The sequence below is a fragment of the Lepidochelys kempii genome, chromosome 18 (assembly GCF_965140285.1).
Source record: "Lepidochelys kempii isolate rLepKem1 chromosome 18, rLepKem1.hap1, whole genome shotgun sequence".
Lineage (NCBI taxonomy): Eukaryota > Metazoa > Chordata > Testudines > Cheloniidae > Lepidochelys > Lepidochelys kempii.
Window position 1 is genome coordinate 15,670,490 of NC_136397.1, and position 14,394 is coordinate 15,684,883.

General features: G+C 52.4%; 1 protein-coding gene across 2 annotated transcripts in view; it reads right to left on the bottom strand.

The window, feature by feature from the left end:
• NOC2L (NOC2 like nucleolar associated transcriptional repressor) overlaps nt 1-14,394 on the bottom strand; it is an 87,435-nt gene that overhangs the window by 24,231 nt on the left and 48,810 nt on the right. For both annotated transcript variants that reach the window (XM_073317129.2, XM_073317128.2), the window contains exon 16: nt 6,016-6,129. In XM_073317129.2, the coding sequence (XP_073173230.2) occupies nt 6,016-6,129 (114 nt within the window). The remainder of the gene's footprint in view (nt 1-6,015; nt 6,130-14,394) is intronic.

Sequence of the window (14,394 nt, forward strand, 5' to 3'; positions counted from 1 at the left end):
CACAGTACTCCAGATGAGGCCTCACCAATGGCGAATAGGTAAATATTGATTATGAAATGCAAAAATCATTTTTGGTTTTACCTTTTTCCCCCTCATTGCATTATGAGCTCCAATATGGGCATATTCCCAGGGGTACATTGCTCGGCACAGGGTTTAAGTGGAAATGGATCTTGGTTTTGAGCAAAATTTACCTCACAACCCGAATGTGCAGAAGTTTGCTTCCTCAAACGAAGGGGTGGGAGGGGGAGCTATTTTAATCGACATTTTGCACGACACTTGAGAGTGTGAGCTCTTGTGGGCAGAGACGGTCTCTTCCTATGGGTCTTTTCACCACCTGGCACAATCCTGAGCTCAGTCAGGGACAAACAACAATGGCCTAGGTTTTCAAAAATGACTCAGGATTTCGCATGACCATTATTGGGGTGCCCAACCGGAGACACCTTAAAAAGGAGGCCATTTAGGGAACCTACTGAGCACCTGCCCTCTTAGAAAACAATTCTTTTACAGTGTCTCAAGTTGGGCCCCCCCAAGATTAAGGGACCCCCCCCCCAAATGACTAGTCACTTTTGAGAACAGAAGCCAACAGAAGCAGGATGCAGACCCAAGACTCCCGTCCAGCTGCAGCCTGTGTGCCTCCCGGGAAGCTGATTAGTCCGTGTGCCGCTAGAAGCCGCCGGGGAGCAGGGGTGGGAATCAGGCAGCCGGGTCAGAGTTGTTAGAGGAGGCCAGTTTCACCTCACAACGAGGCGGATTTTTTTCAAATGGCCGTTAATGGGACGTAGATTTTTCTCAGCCCTAATGGGCCTCATGGCGCTCAGCGTCCCGCCGGGGAGCACAATGCTGCATCATTAAGCCAGCAGCCCTCATGGAGGGAGACAACAGCCCCATTCAAAGCATGGTGATCTTCAGGCAGCGACAAGCCCTTCTGAAATCTCACTTGAAAATTCACCCTTCCCCTGCCCTCTTGTCTATTCATCCCACACTCCTTCGGGACTGAAACAAAGCCCCGCCACTTCCTTTTGACCACGTCCCCCGGCTTTCCTCAGCTACCCTTTCACCCTCGCCCGGCTGCCCAGAGAAATCCTCGCTCGCTTTTCTACGCTGAAGGCTTGTTTCATTGTCACCCATCAATGGCTAGCCGCTGGGGTCACTCCAGCAGCGTAACCCCCTAGCCTGGGCAGGGAAAGCCAGGGCAGGGAAAGCCAGGGCTGGCACCAGCAGGACCAGCATCAAGCAGAGGCCAGCCCCACTTGGGGAAGTCACAGCTCGCCGTTTCCTAGCCGGATTTGCAAGGAAATTGCTTTCAATGCTAAGTTCTATCTCCCAAACTGAACTGCCTGAAAGGGGCGCTTCCCATTCCATCCAGATTGCTGCACTGGGGGCTTATAGCCCCGTGGCCGAATTTCTCCCTGGAGCGTGATTCTGAAAGCATCTAAGATCTCCTAGGTTTCCTCCCACGCTCTGTGACTTGGCCCGGAGCCAACCACCACAACATCCCGTCTGGTATTTTAATCGTCCCCCACCATACCCTGGGGATGCCAATTATATCCATTTCCTGCTCCCCAGATGAGCATCCCAGCTCAACCATTTAATCATATTAGCATATAGACAGCTTTACTCGCTGGTCCTGACACGAGTGAGCCCCCGGGTCCAGCTTCCAAATGCTGAGTGCTGTGTCCGGAGTGGCAGGCAGAGCATTCGCACATGGGATGGAGCAGGAGGAAGAGGCAGCTGGACCATTATCTACGTGGGCAGGTCAGAGGTTAGCAGTGGTTGTGTCCAGACTCTTGTTCCGCACTGTCCCCTTAACTGATGCGTTCCCCCAGGGGAAGTTGTTGCTGAATTTGCACAATGCCATAGTTAAGGGCCAACAGGCACTGGCCCCGTGTTCGCCCACCCTGGAGAGTTTTGCTCTTTGACTCGGCTGTTACATCCCCATCAAGCGTAAAATTGTAAGCTCCTTGGGGCAGGGAACATCTCCTGTCCTGGGTTTGCACAGCACCTAGTACAGCAGGGTCCTGGCTCTAGGCTGGAGCTCAGAGGCGCTTTCATAATACAAACAATAAATAACAACGACAAATGGAAAGGAGAGGGTAAGAGGCAAGTTCTCATGACCTGAGCACCCCCTTGCGGCCAGAGGTCATCCTGTGGCACCCTGCCTCAGTTTTTCCTCCCCTTCAGGGCCCTATAACAACTCCCCATCCCCAGACAGTTCAAAGAAATCCCCCACTAGTAGGCCTCAAGCCCAATTCAGTGTCTCTCTCCCGACTAATTGAACACAAACTCACACAGGCTTCATTCTGCCGGCCCTTTGCTGTCTCTGCCAGGCCTCCCTGCCTGGAGAGCTTCCTCCCACTCTTCCCTGCTGGTTCCGGGCCCTGCAGGAGCCTTTTTGCTCCCTGCAGTATATGCAAACCTAGCTATAGTCTCCTACGCTTCCCCCCTTCACTGCAGCTTCCTGCTCTTTTTCATAGGGACCACCTGGTTCAGCCCAGGTGCGGCTCATTCTGTAATTAGGGCTGCCTTAGGGCAGGGCAAGCCCACCTGTTCCACAGTGCAATCTAAAGGGAAAACCAGACAAAACCAAGAGCCAGCAGCATCAAGGGAATCCGGGGACCCCCTTCCCCCAGCTAGCTGAGTTGCAGTTCTTGGCCAGGTACACTTGGCATTTATATAGTCCTCTACAGGCTCAAAGCATCAGACAAATACAAGCTAACTAGGAGTGCGGCAAACTGTTTTCCCGCTGATCTGGTCTCCTGATCTTCTGCACCCCACTGCAAAGATTTATTTCCTCCAAGACACCACCTCCATTAAAAACAGCAGCAAAATGACTGGCTGTGTTCTAAGGAGGGTTTGCCCTTTGCACAGCCCCTTCCGACTGAGGATTTCAACGTGCTTCAGACAACGAAGTTAGCCTGGTGAGACAGGTCACCCCACTTTACTGGAGGGGAGTCAAAGCATGGAGCAGCCAAGTGACCTCTCCAAGGTCAGCTAGGAAGTCCCGAGGCAGAGTGGGAGACAGGTTTCTCATGCTCTGACCCCTCTCCTCTCAATGTATGCATGTGACACCCAGGTGGGGAGAAGAGAGATGACAGCATCCTCCCAGCAGACAGCTGCTAACTCGCATTAAAAGGTTACCCTCCATGATACGCTGCTCAGATAAAGGCAATTCAGATCATTTCCTGTTCTCACCCCAACCCTTTGCTTTTCCCCTCTGCTGTCAGGAAAGGCCTGACTGAGGCTGGCAAAAGCCTGCTGCAAAACAAACCAACCACCCAGCCTAGTGTCCCCACCTTTGAAACAAGGAGTTGTAGAAGAATTACTAAACACTCGGAGGATTTGGCTAAGCTGCACCCCCTGGCTCACGACTACAGACAGGGGAGTGGCTGGCCCTGTCTCACTAAGTCATAATTTTGGCAGCACTAAGACGTGCCTCTAATGTATCTCTGAGACACAGGCAGATGGCCTGCCCCATAGATGGTGCTGATCAGCACAGCCGCATGGGCTGCAATAGACCCGCAGCGATCTGCACCAGCTGAAGATCCAGCCCACTGGACTTATTTTCAGGCCCCAATCCCAGTAAGTGAGTCCCTAAATAATCCCTGTACGCGTCAAGCTTGTATACCTGTCAGTCACTCTGCCCCCACCAGTCCCTTTGGCTGCCATGCCCTGAGGCGGGGGGGGGGGGGGGGTGGGTGGGTGGGTGTGTGTGTGTGTGTGTGTGTGAAATGACCTCTCCAGTAAATTCTGACTGTAGCAACCCTGAAAACAACAGAGGAAAAAAAACTAAGCTCTTGGCGACAGGGGCCATCTGTTTGCACAGCGCCTAGCACAATGGGGTCCTAGACTATTTCTGGGGTGTTAACGATAATACAAACAACAACAACAACAGACAACCTGCAAAGGACTCCCCTCTGACAAGTACAGGCAGCAGGTGCTTTCCTCTCACCAACAGCTAGGCACCGATGTTTAACTCGGCAGCGACTAACTGCAACCTGCGATTTAATCTCAAATTCCAGATCCTCTTTCTGAAAGGGATTATGGAGTTGTGGCTGTCGGTTACTTGCTTCAACACTCGTCTTACAGCAATGAGCTAAACATTTGCTTGCATAAACCAGTTCACGGGCTCCAATGGCCATTATACGAAGCGCAGTTCTCCAGGACCTGTTCAAAGCTTTCCCCCCACCCTGGCAATCTCAAACTCGGCCATTTGCCTTGAACCCTTCCTATGCTCCACCCCCTCAATATTTTGCCTTTAATGCAAAGGGACAGGCATACCCAGCATAGGAGCTAAGTGAATCTCATTCCAGAGGTGCGGCCGGCCAGCCGGGCCCTAACCACACCTAGAGCAGGCCCGGGAGAATGGAAGAGTTAATGCGCGTTCAAAAGAGACTGTTGGCAGTGGCGGTTCTAGGGCTCCCCATTTAGGAGAACAAAGAATTTGCCGAAAGCGGCAGTCACGTTTCCCATGCACTGCAGGAATTTCTAAATGGATGCACCACAGCTGCAGCAATTTGGTGCATTATAAAGCTATATAATCAGTGCTCTCCCCCCTTCCCCTGAGCTATTAGCAGCTAAACAGGCTGCAAAGCAGCCCAGAGTATTTTGCCCTGGAGCCACCACTGTTAGGAAACCTCCTGTTCTGAAGGGCAGAGATCTTCTACGGCTATTGCATCCAGGCACTCTGTACAACGGACTATTACACACACCACCTCCCCGGCACAGTCTTCCTGTAACACTCCAAATCCCTGGCTCCCTAGCATGGGCTTACAGGGAACACTGTACTAGACAGAAGTATGGTCTTGGGGACCGGGTACTGGACTGGAAATCAGGAGACCTGGGTTCTATTCCCAGTTTGGCTGCTGGCTGACCTTGGACAAGCCACTCCACTCCTGTGCCTCTGTTTCCCCAGGGGAGATAAATGATGCTGGCCTCCTTTGTAAAGCGCTTTGAGGTCTACTGATGAAAGGCGCCAGACGCTATTTTTAACTTGGTCCTGTGCATAAACAGCCCAAAGAGGAACCTCTTGCTCCGTAATGAAAGCGGGAATCTGCAAAATTCGTTACGTGGCTGGGTCTCAAAGCCTTAGCATGTGGGGTGGCTGCCCGCAATAGGCTGGGAATCTGGAATAGGCGTCCCAAGACTACAAGGACGTGTGCTGGGATGTGTCCTCCTCCTCACTCGCGGAACCAAACCATCATCCCCCGCAGCACTTCCCACTGTGGCTCTTTCCAGCCACAGACTCCAAAGTGCTTGACAGGAAAGGACAAGTATCACTAGTCACGTTTTACAGATAGGGGAACAGACAGGTGAGATGACTTGCCCTCGGTGTCAGTGAGTAGATAGCAAAGTTGGGGACAGAACCCAGGCGTCCTGACTCTCTGTCCAGGATCCTGCCCACTGCACTACATTGGGGAGGAGGTCATATGCCCAGTATGGCTGTTTCGGCACCACTATCCCCTTTGAAAAATAATCAGTGCATAGAATAGAAGGCACTCGATCTGAGCACCCTACCAGCTTTATATTTAAAGGTGGGAACCAGGCAAAGCCCATGAGCCAAGCACCGGGAGAAGTTTGGACCCAGGTCTGAATTCGACAACGCAACTTCATCTCCGCTTATAACTGCCCTCAGCATAGAGGGACGTCAGCTGGCTACAGTAGCCTACCCAGACACAATGCAGCCATTAGAGGAACCTCGTCCCAGCTCCAGCCTCCCAAGCTCATCCCTGCCCAGCCAACCTGGGGAAAGACACTTTAGCCAAGAAGTTGATCCAAAAGCTGCCACTGGGCTCGAGATCCTGGCAAGTCAGGCATCAAGGCTGAACAGGGAGCTGAAGGCCATTCAGCATTTAAGTGGCTATGGCCACCCAATCAAGCTGCCAGGCAGCACCCCAAACCACACCCTCTTCCAGCCATGCTGCTGAAGGACCGGCTTTGCTCAGCAGCCATCCCATGGGATCCTTTGGTCTCCCACTGTACAGTTAAACAGTGAAGCCGATGACTTGCAGCCCTTACCCTTTCCTTGCCGCTGATTTCCAGCTGGATCTCTTTCTCCCGCAGCTTCTTCCACTGAGCGTAATACTTGGTCAGAGGTGTCCCCTCCTCCTTGACCTGCTTCTCCCATTGTTCCTGGGGGGGGGGAGGCAGAAGACAGATGTTAGGCCAGGACCAGAGGAGTTCAAAGAAGGCTTTATGTAACACAGCAACGTAGAGAGCAGGCCCTAGGCTGACACAGACTGCAGACCACAGTCCTAGGTCCTGGTCCAAGCAGACACGGCCCACTGGACTGAGCCACCTGGGAACCTAGATTCTACATTGCAGAGCAAGGGCAGGGCGAAGTGTAAATTCAGAAGAGTCATTTAAGGCAACCACAGTATCACACATAGCATTATGGGGTCCGTCACACAGCAGAAAAAAACCCAGACCACCCCATGTTAGCACAGCTCGGCATCTGGGTCAACAGATTCAGGCTCGCCCAGGCTCTAAAAGTAGCCACAGAGACGTTCCTGCTCGGGCTATGAAACCCGGTGAAGGGATGGGTCTCAGACCCTGAGCAGGAACATCTACATGGCTGTTTTTCGTGCCAGAGTCCACACCTGAGTCTGTAGACCTGGGGTCAGAGACCCATTGCTGAGGATTTGTTGGGGATTTCCCCCCCCGCAGTGTAGACATGCCCATTGATATAAAGGAGAGGGACAAGATTTTCCCCGAGCGACTGCTAGTTTTGGGTGCTCAGCTGGCAACACCTGAAAGGGGCCCAATTCACAGGCGCTCAGCACTTTCCAAAATCCACACCCCTCTTAGGTGCCAAGCTGGGCAGCCCAAAAATCACTGGTCACTTTGGAAATTCTGGCCCTTACAGTCAGAGTTCAAACAAATACCCTTCGTATCCACAGTGGAAATACAGCCCGTGAGACCAGCACAGGGGGCTTGGCAAAGGAAGAGATCTGCAGGGGAATGCTAGACACACTAGGGACTTTGGGAACTGTTCCACACAGAGCAGCATCCATACGCTAGAACATGGGACAGTGGGGTTCAGGCATAACCTCAGGCCAGAGGATTCAAGCCTAGAGGCCTAAAGTTTTTGTTCCTAAATCCGTATTTTGGCACCTAACAGAAGCAGCCGGATCCTCAATGGTGCTGAACACTTGCAGCACTCATTGGGCATCTCTGAAAGTCGGCTCACTTCTATTTAGGGACCAATTGTTAAGCTCTTGGGCCTGGAGGACTCCATGGGTCCGGGGGAGAAGAGACAGAGACAGACACAGTAGGCCGACTTCAGCAGGATTTCTGTTCCTTTCATTTCTGGGAACTGTTGGGGCAAATCTGGTCCCCTAAAACTGTTTTGTATGAAGCTTTTTAAACAAAAAACCCACCTGCATTTGTAAAGCATAAATCTGACAGACATTTGCCTGGTTTGTTTTTAATTCTATTGCTAAAGTGTTTGGTTTTTAAACAAACATTCCCCAGCAGTGTCTGTCACCCAAACATCACAGCCCTGAGAAGGCAGAAAGCAAGACCAACTAATCTATGTTCGCTGTCCAAGAAGGGAGAAACAGGAGAAGTCTCATAAATAGTGGGAAGTAAATTAGATGGTTAAAATGTCTTTCGGCTTTGATCACCTGGCGTGTGATCGGTAAGAGGACCCGTTCAATTCAAATACATTCTTTATCATCCCTTTGCATCCCTTTGCCATAGATCCCACACAGATCGGAGCCTTGCCATCTGTACTATGGGAGCACCCAGAGGTGCTGCACCAGCACGTGGGGAAAGGCAGCCTAATGCAAGACGGGAGACCACCAGAAGGGACTGGCGAAGGAGGACAAGGGAAGGAGCGACAGGGATGTGTGGTCACACAGAGCCATTCAGGACCCAGCGGGGAAGGAGGGCGATCCAGACTCAAGCGTCACAAGCAAACACCAGCACACGCTGAGCAGCTGAGCGGCACGTTCGGTTTCCGGCCATGGCAATGCACAGTCTCCAGGGGCATCGGTTTTCAAACTCCATGCTTCTGTTTGCAGGAAAGTCAGGCTGGCCTTCTGGGAGCAGCTCATCACAACTCAGCTGCGACAGCACATGGGCTGCTGGCGTCAACCGGGGCACAGGCCACCGGGGAAAAGTACGTTTAAAGAGTAATACATTGCCAAGACAAGACAAGACAAGAGAGAAGAGAGACAGCAGCTCCTCAATTTGCAGCAGGCAAGATCCTCAGCTGGTGGAAGCCGGCATGTATCTACTGAAGACTTCAATGGGGCCACAGCAATTTGCACCAGCTCAGGAACGGGCCCGTAGCAGGAAAGGGAAAAGAAGGAGCATCCATGGTCTCTGTGCCATGAACAGCACTTTGGTAAATAAATGGCAGCTGGCTTGTCACACCCACATTCCAACGTTCTGGAATCTATTCATTGGGGAGAGTTGGGGGGGTTTCATCTCCTTCCTCTGAAGCATCAGTGATGGCCCCATCTGGAGATGGGGCACGGGAGAGAGTGGGCCAGGGCTCTGAGGTGGCACCAAGCATTCGCCAACACAGGTGCTTGTCTGGCGGGTTCTCACTCACGTGCTCAGGGAATAATTGATTGCCATACATAGGGTCAGGACGCAATTTCCCCCCAGGTCCGAATGACAGTGACCTTGGCCTTGGGGGGGTTTCCACCTTCCTCTATAGCATGGGGCACAGGTCATTTGCTGGGATTATCTGGGTCTCTCTCACTTCATTCTGGTATTGGCACACCTCGCTCTGACCTGTTCTCTGTCTGTGGCACATCCTGGTTCAGTCTCCTGGGGGCTCTAATACTCTGGTCCAATTCTGCTTGTTGGGTTTAGTTCGTGGGTGCTGGGTAGTGTTGGTGGCCTGTGATACACAGGAGGTCAGACCAGATCTGGTGGTCCCTTCTGGCCTTAAACACTATGATTATACACCCAAGAATAGGGACGACAGCATCAAGCCAAACAGCCCCTTTCGGGTAACGATGGGCCCCAAGCTTATACCACCCTTTTGGAACGTTGGAAACACACGGCTCTGGACTGTGTGGCTTGAGTCCAGGCCTGCTTGCCAGTTATCTCCTCTGCTCTTCAACACGCTGACAGACACTGTGGTCTCTGGTGACGCACGCCAGCAGACAGGCCTGTTGTCAGACGGCTCCACTCTGCTTTCAGTCCTGTTCGTCACAACAGCAAAAGTGGCAGAGTTGTCATCCTTATGCACAGATCAGGGCTGCTCCTGGCTTCCAGCCAGAACTGAGCATTTCAGCAAAGCCTCCGACCTTCTCATGGAGGGAGGCTCTTTGTTCTGTCCAGTGTGCTGAGACATCTATTGTTTTTAATTGGTGACGGACTGGGAGGGCACGAAAATAATGAAAATACTCCCCTTGACTTTTCATTCTGAACCTCAATGGAAAAAGTTGAGCAGGTCAGACACCAAGTCCATCCCAGCTGCTTGCAATTCTCTTTCCCTCCAGCACTATTAATTATTTGGGACAAGGGGTGCTGAGCATGGATCGGGGCCCCATCATGCTAAACCCTATACAAAACACGAAGGCAGTCCCTGCCCCAGAGAGCTTCCAACCTAAGTAGGGGGCAACAGGCAACCAGCGAATGCAAGACATGGGGAGCCCAAGGAAACAAAATGACACTGGTCAGCAGAGGATGCAGCAGTCAGTCATTCTTCATTTACTGGGACAAAGATGGAAAAGCCCAAAGTGGTTGTTGCCATCTTCCCTTAGCAGGGCACTTCCAAAACTGCGTCAGGCTCTCAGGCCTCTTTTAACATCTTGTTTCTGAGCCCTGAACCCAAACCCGTGAGATGCCAGCAGCACAGTGATGACCACGGTCTTGTTTATTCGTGATGTCAGCACTGCTCTAAGGACAGCATCGCTCCTACAGAAAGTCACTGACTGGTTCAGGACCCTTCCTGGGTCACAGGGACCTTTGTGCGTGGGTTTTAATAAAACACGGAGCATGCTCAGATGCCACGGCAAGGAGTATGGTGAAAGAACCTGCACAGGTGAGACAGCCTGTGCCCCCACGTGGGGACAGAAGCCATTATATGGGCCCTAACCCTGCCATCCCAGCTGGGGATCTAGTCTCAGACCTCCTGTCCTGTGATGGCAGCTGGTTCCAGGGCCACAGATGTTCTTAGTATCAAAGTTCCCTGCATTTTCCCTGCTGAAAGTGAAGCCCATGACTTCTGGTCTTGCCCTCAGACTGAAGGTACCAGCTGATCCCCATTCTCTCCAAAGTGCCTTTATGGTGGGAGGGGAAGGAAGGATGCATTTGCTCTCTCCCCCCGCCTCTTTTCTCTATGCTGAACCTCTCCTAATCTTTGCTCTCCAAGCCCCTTCCACTGGTTTTGCAGCTTTCCTCTGAACTCTTCCCGCCCTTTTCCACCTTTTCCCCAGGAATCAGGAGACTAGCGAAAAACCAGAGGCCGAGCACAATGGATGAGAGGGTCCGGAGAGAGGGACAGTGCCACGGCAGATGCTGGCTGTGCTGGGAAAGGTCTCAGGAGCAGCTCATTTTCACCAAGGTGTTCAATGGAGTCCCCAGGCGAAAGGGAGCAGGAAACAGCTGCCGGCACAGGAGATGGAGCTTTCTCGGGGGCCAGTCCAAGACCGTGGAACAGACTCACAAGGATCATCACAAACCTCACCACCTTTCCATCCAAGGGCCAGACGCTCTTCTCCGACCTGCCTTCTCTAATACAAACACAGCAGAGTGGACAAAACAAAACCCAGAACTCTCCCAGAGTGTAAGAATCATATGTGCTGTCAAGATGAGACAGAACGAACCCGAAGTGCCGACGTTAGTCCTGTCACTTATCGACCTACTGGAAGGTGCTCAGATAGCCGGCTGAGGATGGCGGGGTCAGAACCTCTACAGAACAGAGTAAGTTTATCCTGGTTTCAGACAGGCTGGCTATCTTTGCAGAGACATAGCTGCAGGCCCCGGTGCGCTAATTCCCCTGCCTGCATTTCATGTCACTGCACCAGAGACCCATACCGGTGCCAAGGAGTCTAGGGCCAGGGTTGGCACACTGCGCTCCGGGATTAAGAGTTAGCGGCAGGCTCCTTTCTCTGCCTAGCTCCCCCCAGTAAAATATTCATTAATGCATTAATCCTATTAGCATCAGAGTCGGCTTCTCAAAGCAGCCTGGGCTCTGGAATATTGCACTTAAAAAAAGATTTAACGCGAGTCATCACCCATGATTCAGAGTTGGATGGGGGCAGGCGAGCAGACATCCAGCATGGCTGCTCCCCCACGGCAAGCAGCTCACAAAGATGCAAAGGGTAGTTTAGCAATCGAAGCATCAGGTTTGACGTCTCTATTCTCCCTTCAGTTGCAGGTTCAAATCCTGGCAGGCCTCCCAGTGTCCTTTAGAAGAAGATAATCTAGGCCCATGCAGTATAGCAGAGATGGGTGAAGCTCAAAGTTTTCCCAGACACACTCGATACTCCCGGGGACTGCAGAAACATCTTCATGAGACAAGTCACATTCATGAACTTTATTCCTGTAGAGCTGTTCCACACAAATCCACATCTCTTAAAAAATAATTCTGCTCTGCTAAAGAGCCGCCTTTGAATTGAACCAGGCTGGGAAAAGTGCAGTCCCTAGAGATACAGTTTAGTTCGAAGCGGAATTTTTCTCTGCCCCTTTTTCTGTCACTCTCTGAGTTTGTTTTCACTTGGCCCCTTCTCTTCTCCATTTTTTCCTGATCCTTTCCCCGCCCAGCACGCAGTGGATTGCTTTTCTCTGCTCCCTTCTCATCCTCTCCCCTAAGCAAGATGCAAAGCTAAGAAGAGTCTGAGATGAACTTTCCGAGCCCATGAGGTCAGAAGGGGTGGATGGTGAGATGAGTTTGCCTATCCTCTGGGCAGGGTCTTTTGTGACAGAACTTAGAGCTGGGGCCTTGTCTGATCTGTGTGGCCACTATTAAGTTACAATAGCGTCTAGAGGCCCCAACCAAGATTGGGACCCCACTGTGGTGGGTGCTGCGCACACACCCAATGATGGACAGCCCCTACCTGAAGAGCTTGGTTTGAACAGAGAAGACGAAGGGTGGGAAGCAAAGCAGAGAACAGGGAGGTAAAATGACTCCCCTAAGGTCATACGCAGAGCCAGGGAGAGAACCAGCCTCGCGGCGTCCAGTCCAGTGTCCCACCCGACTCCAACATGCTGCCTCTGTTAAACAAGCTCTTCCCAGGACAGCAGGAGTTACTCCATGTCCAGGGGCAGGACTCCCCCGGCTCTGCAGCGAGCTGGTTAGCAGCTGCCTCGGTGGGGTGGTTGTTTCCCTGCTGTGGCACGAAGAGCAAGGGAAGCAGGCAGTCAGACAGGCCTGGGGGGAAGGTACCAGGGCTCTGCTTGCTGCTGCTGAGCATGCGACCCAGTAACATCCCCCTTCCCCCCCGCCTGGCACATGTGCATGGACGGGAATTCCAGGGAGCATTTGCTCTCAATTGCTCCTGCTGGCAAGGGAGACAAACAGATGTTTGGCCTCCCTTCCTCCACCCTCTCTGGCAGTGATTTGCTGCCACATACATTGTGAGGTTGGAGGCAGGCCGGTGAACTCAACCCACATGCAGAGGGGCACAGCAAGCCTTTCTGGGAAGCCAGGCCCCTGCGCTAGCTCGGGCTCTTGCCCCTTCTCGGAAATCAACACCATCTCTTCGCAAGGACTCCATAGAGGACTCTGAACTGCTCCGCATGTGCATGAGAAGGGCCATCATCCCCTTCCTCCCCCAGGAGCACAGTGTGCGCCCGCCGCTCCCCCCATTCCCAGCGGTCGATGCTGTTCCATTACTAACGTGCACAAGGAGGCACAAGCTACGCCCCCCGGTTCCTCCTCGGGCAATGGCTCCCACCTCTCCATGGTGCAGAGAGCAGCAATCACACATTCTGCTGGGAACACAGGCATCCCTGCACAGCGGAGCCATAAGCTGCTGCTGTACCTCTTTAAACTCTCCAAACAACTCTGACGCTTGCATACCCCTGAAGCTTGCATGGAAATCGAGTGCTCCCCTGTGCTTCCCAGTGCAGGCCATGTGCCGCTGCACTTCGGGGGTCAGCCCAGACTGACTCTTGCCCCTTTCAGCAGCCAGCCGCTGCAGATGCGATATATAAACCAGGCGCTGCGCAGGCAACCAAGTGTTAAAATTAATTATCTTGTTCTGATAAACCGGGCTGCAGCCTGAGCTGCTGGGAGCAAGCAGATAATTGCATAGTTGCTGGAAACCCTTTTTATTTAGCGAATGATCTTACCCGGCCCCGCACTTCGCGGAGAGCCCCAGAGGCTGAAATCTCCACCTCTGTAGAGCGGGTGGGTGGTCACGGCATCGACGGGGGAGGGGGTAATAAAATGAAAAAAGCCTTGCTCCAGATGGGAAACCTAATCCCTTTGGCAAGACAGTCCGATCCAGAAAGGCATTTATAGAACCAAAGAATACTTAGTCACTTCAAAACCAGTTCCATCAGCCCCTTAATCCCAGAACAACGCTGCTGCGGCCTGGCGCTGATACACCAGGATTTGAAAGGATAATTTCCCTGCAGTCCACGCAGCTGAGCGTCTGAAGATAAATTTGTCTGCAGTGGAACTCCTGCTCCGTGCCCGGCACTAACAGGTGGAGCCTTTCCCAACACAGATCTTCAGCCAATTCCCATCGGCACAGAGTGGCAAATGCCAGCTCACTCCGACCCCATGGGCTCTTCTGGAGGATGAAATATTTTCACCTCTCCTTCCCTGCCTGGAAGGGAAAGATCCCACCCCAGAGGCCCAACGCAACAGCATACAAAAATCTGTTAAATGGGACAGCAACTGAGAGTCTGGATTCAGAGCGGGGTTTCATATGTTCCAGGTATCAGTGGTGAATGGGTCCCAGGAGAGGGTCTGGCCCAAGAAAGAGAGAAATAAAAATTAACAGGTTCAGGATGAGGGAAGCAGAGTTGAGCTGAATTCCCTGGCCATGCTTGCTCCCTTTTCCCCTCTCTGGGGGCCTAGCTTGGAGCAGACAGGCTACAGACCAAGGGGAGAGATGCTGGAAAGCAGCATCTCCACCACCACACAGCCAAGAACCATTCTCAGAAGAGGTCAGCGTAGGTAAGCCTGAGAATTTGAGGGTAAGAAGATGATGGAATAGAATTTCCACCTCCCCTCCTCTTCCACAATTATGCAAAGCATGTGTCAGTCTTGGTCAAACCAGGATAGGAGGAACTTTCACCCCACAGCCCAGAAAGAGACTGTCCAAAGCTTCTCTCTCTCTCTCACAGCCCCGCTCCTGGCCTCATAGACTGTAAGGGAGAAGGGACCATGGTGATCATCTAATCTGACCTCCTGCACATTGCAGGCCACAGAACCTCACCCACCCCTCCTGTAATAGACCCCTAACCTCTGGCTGAGAT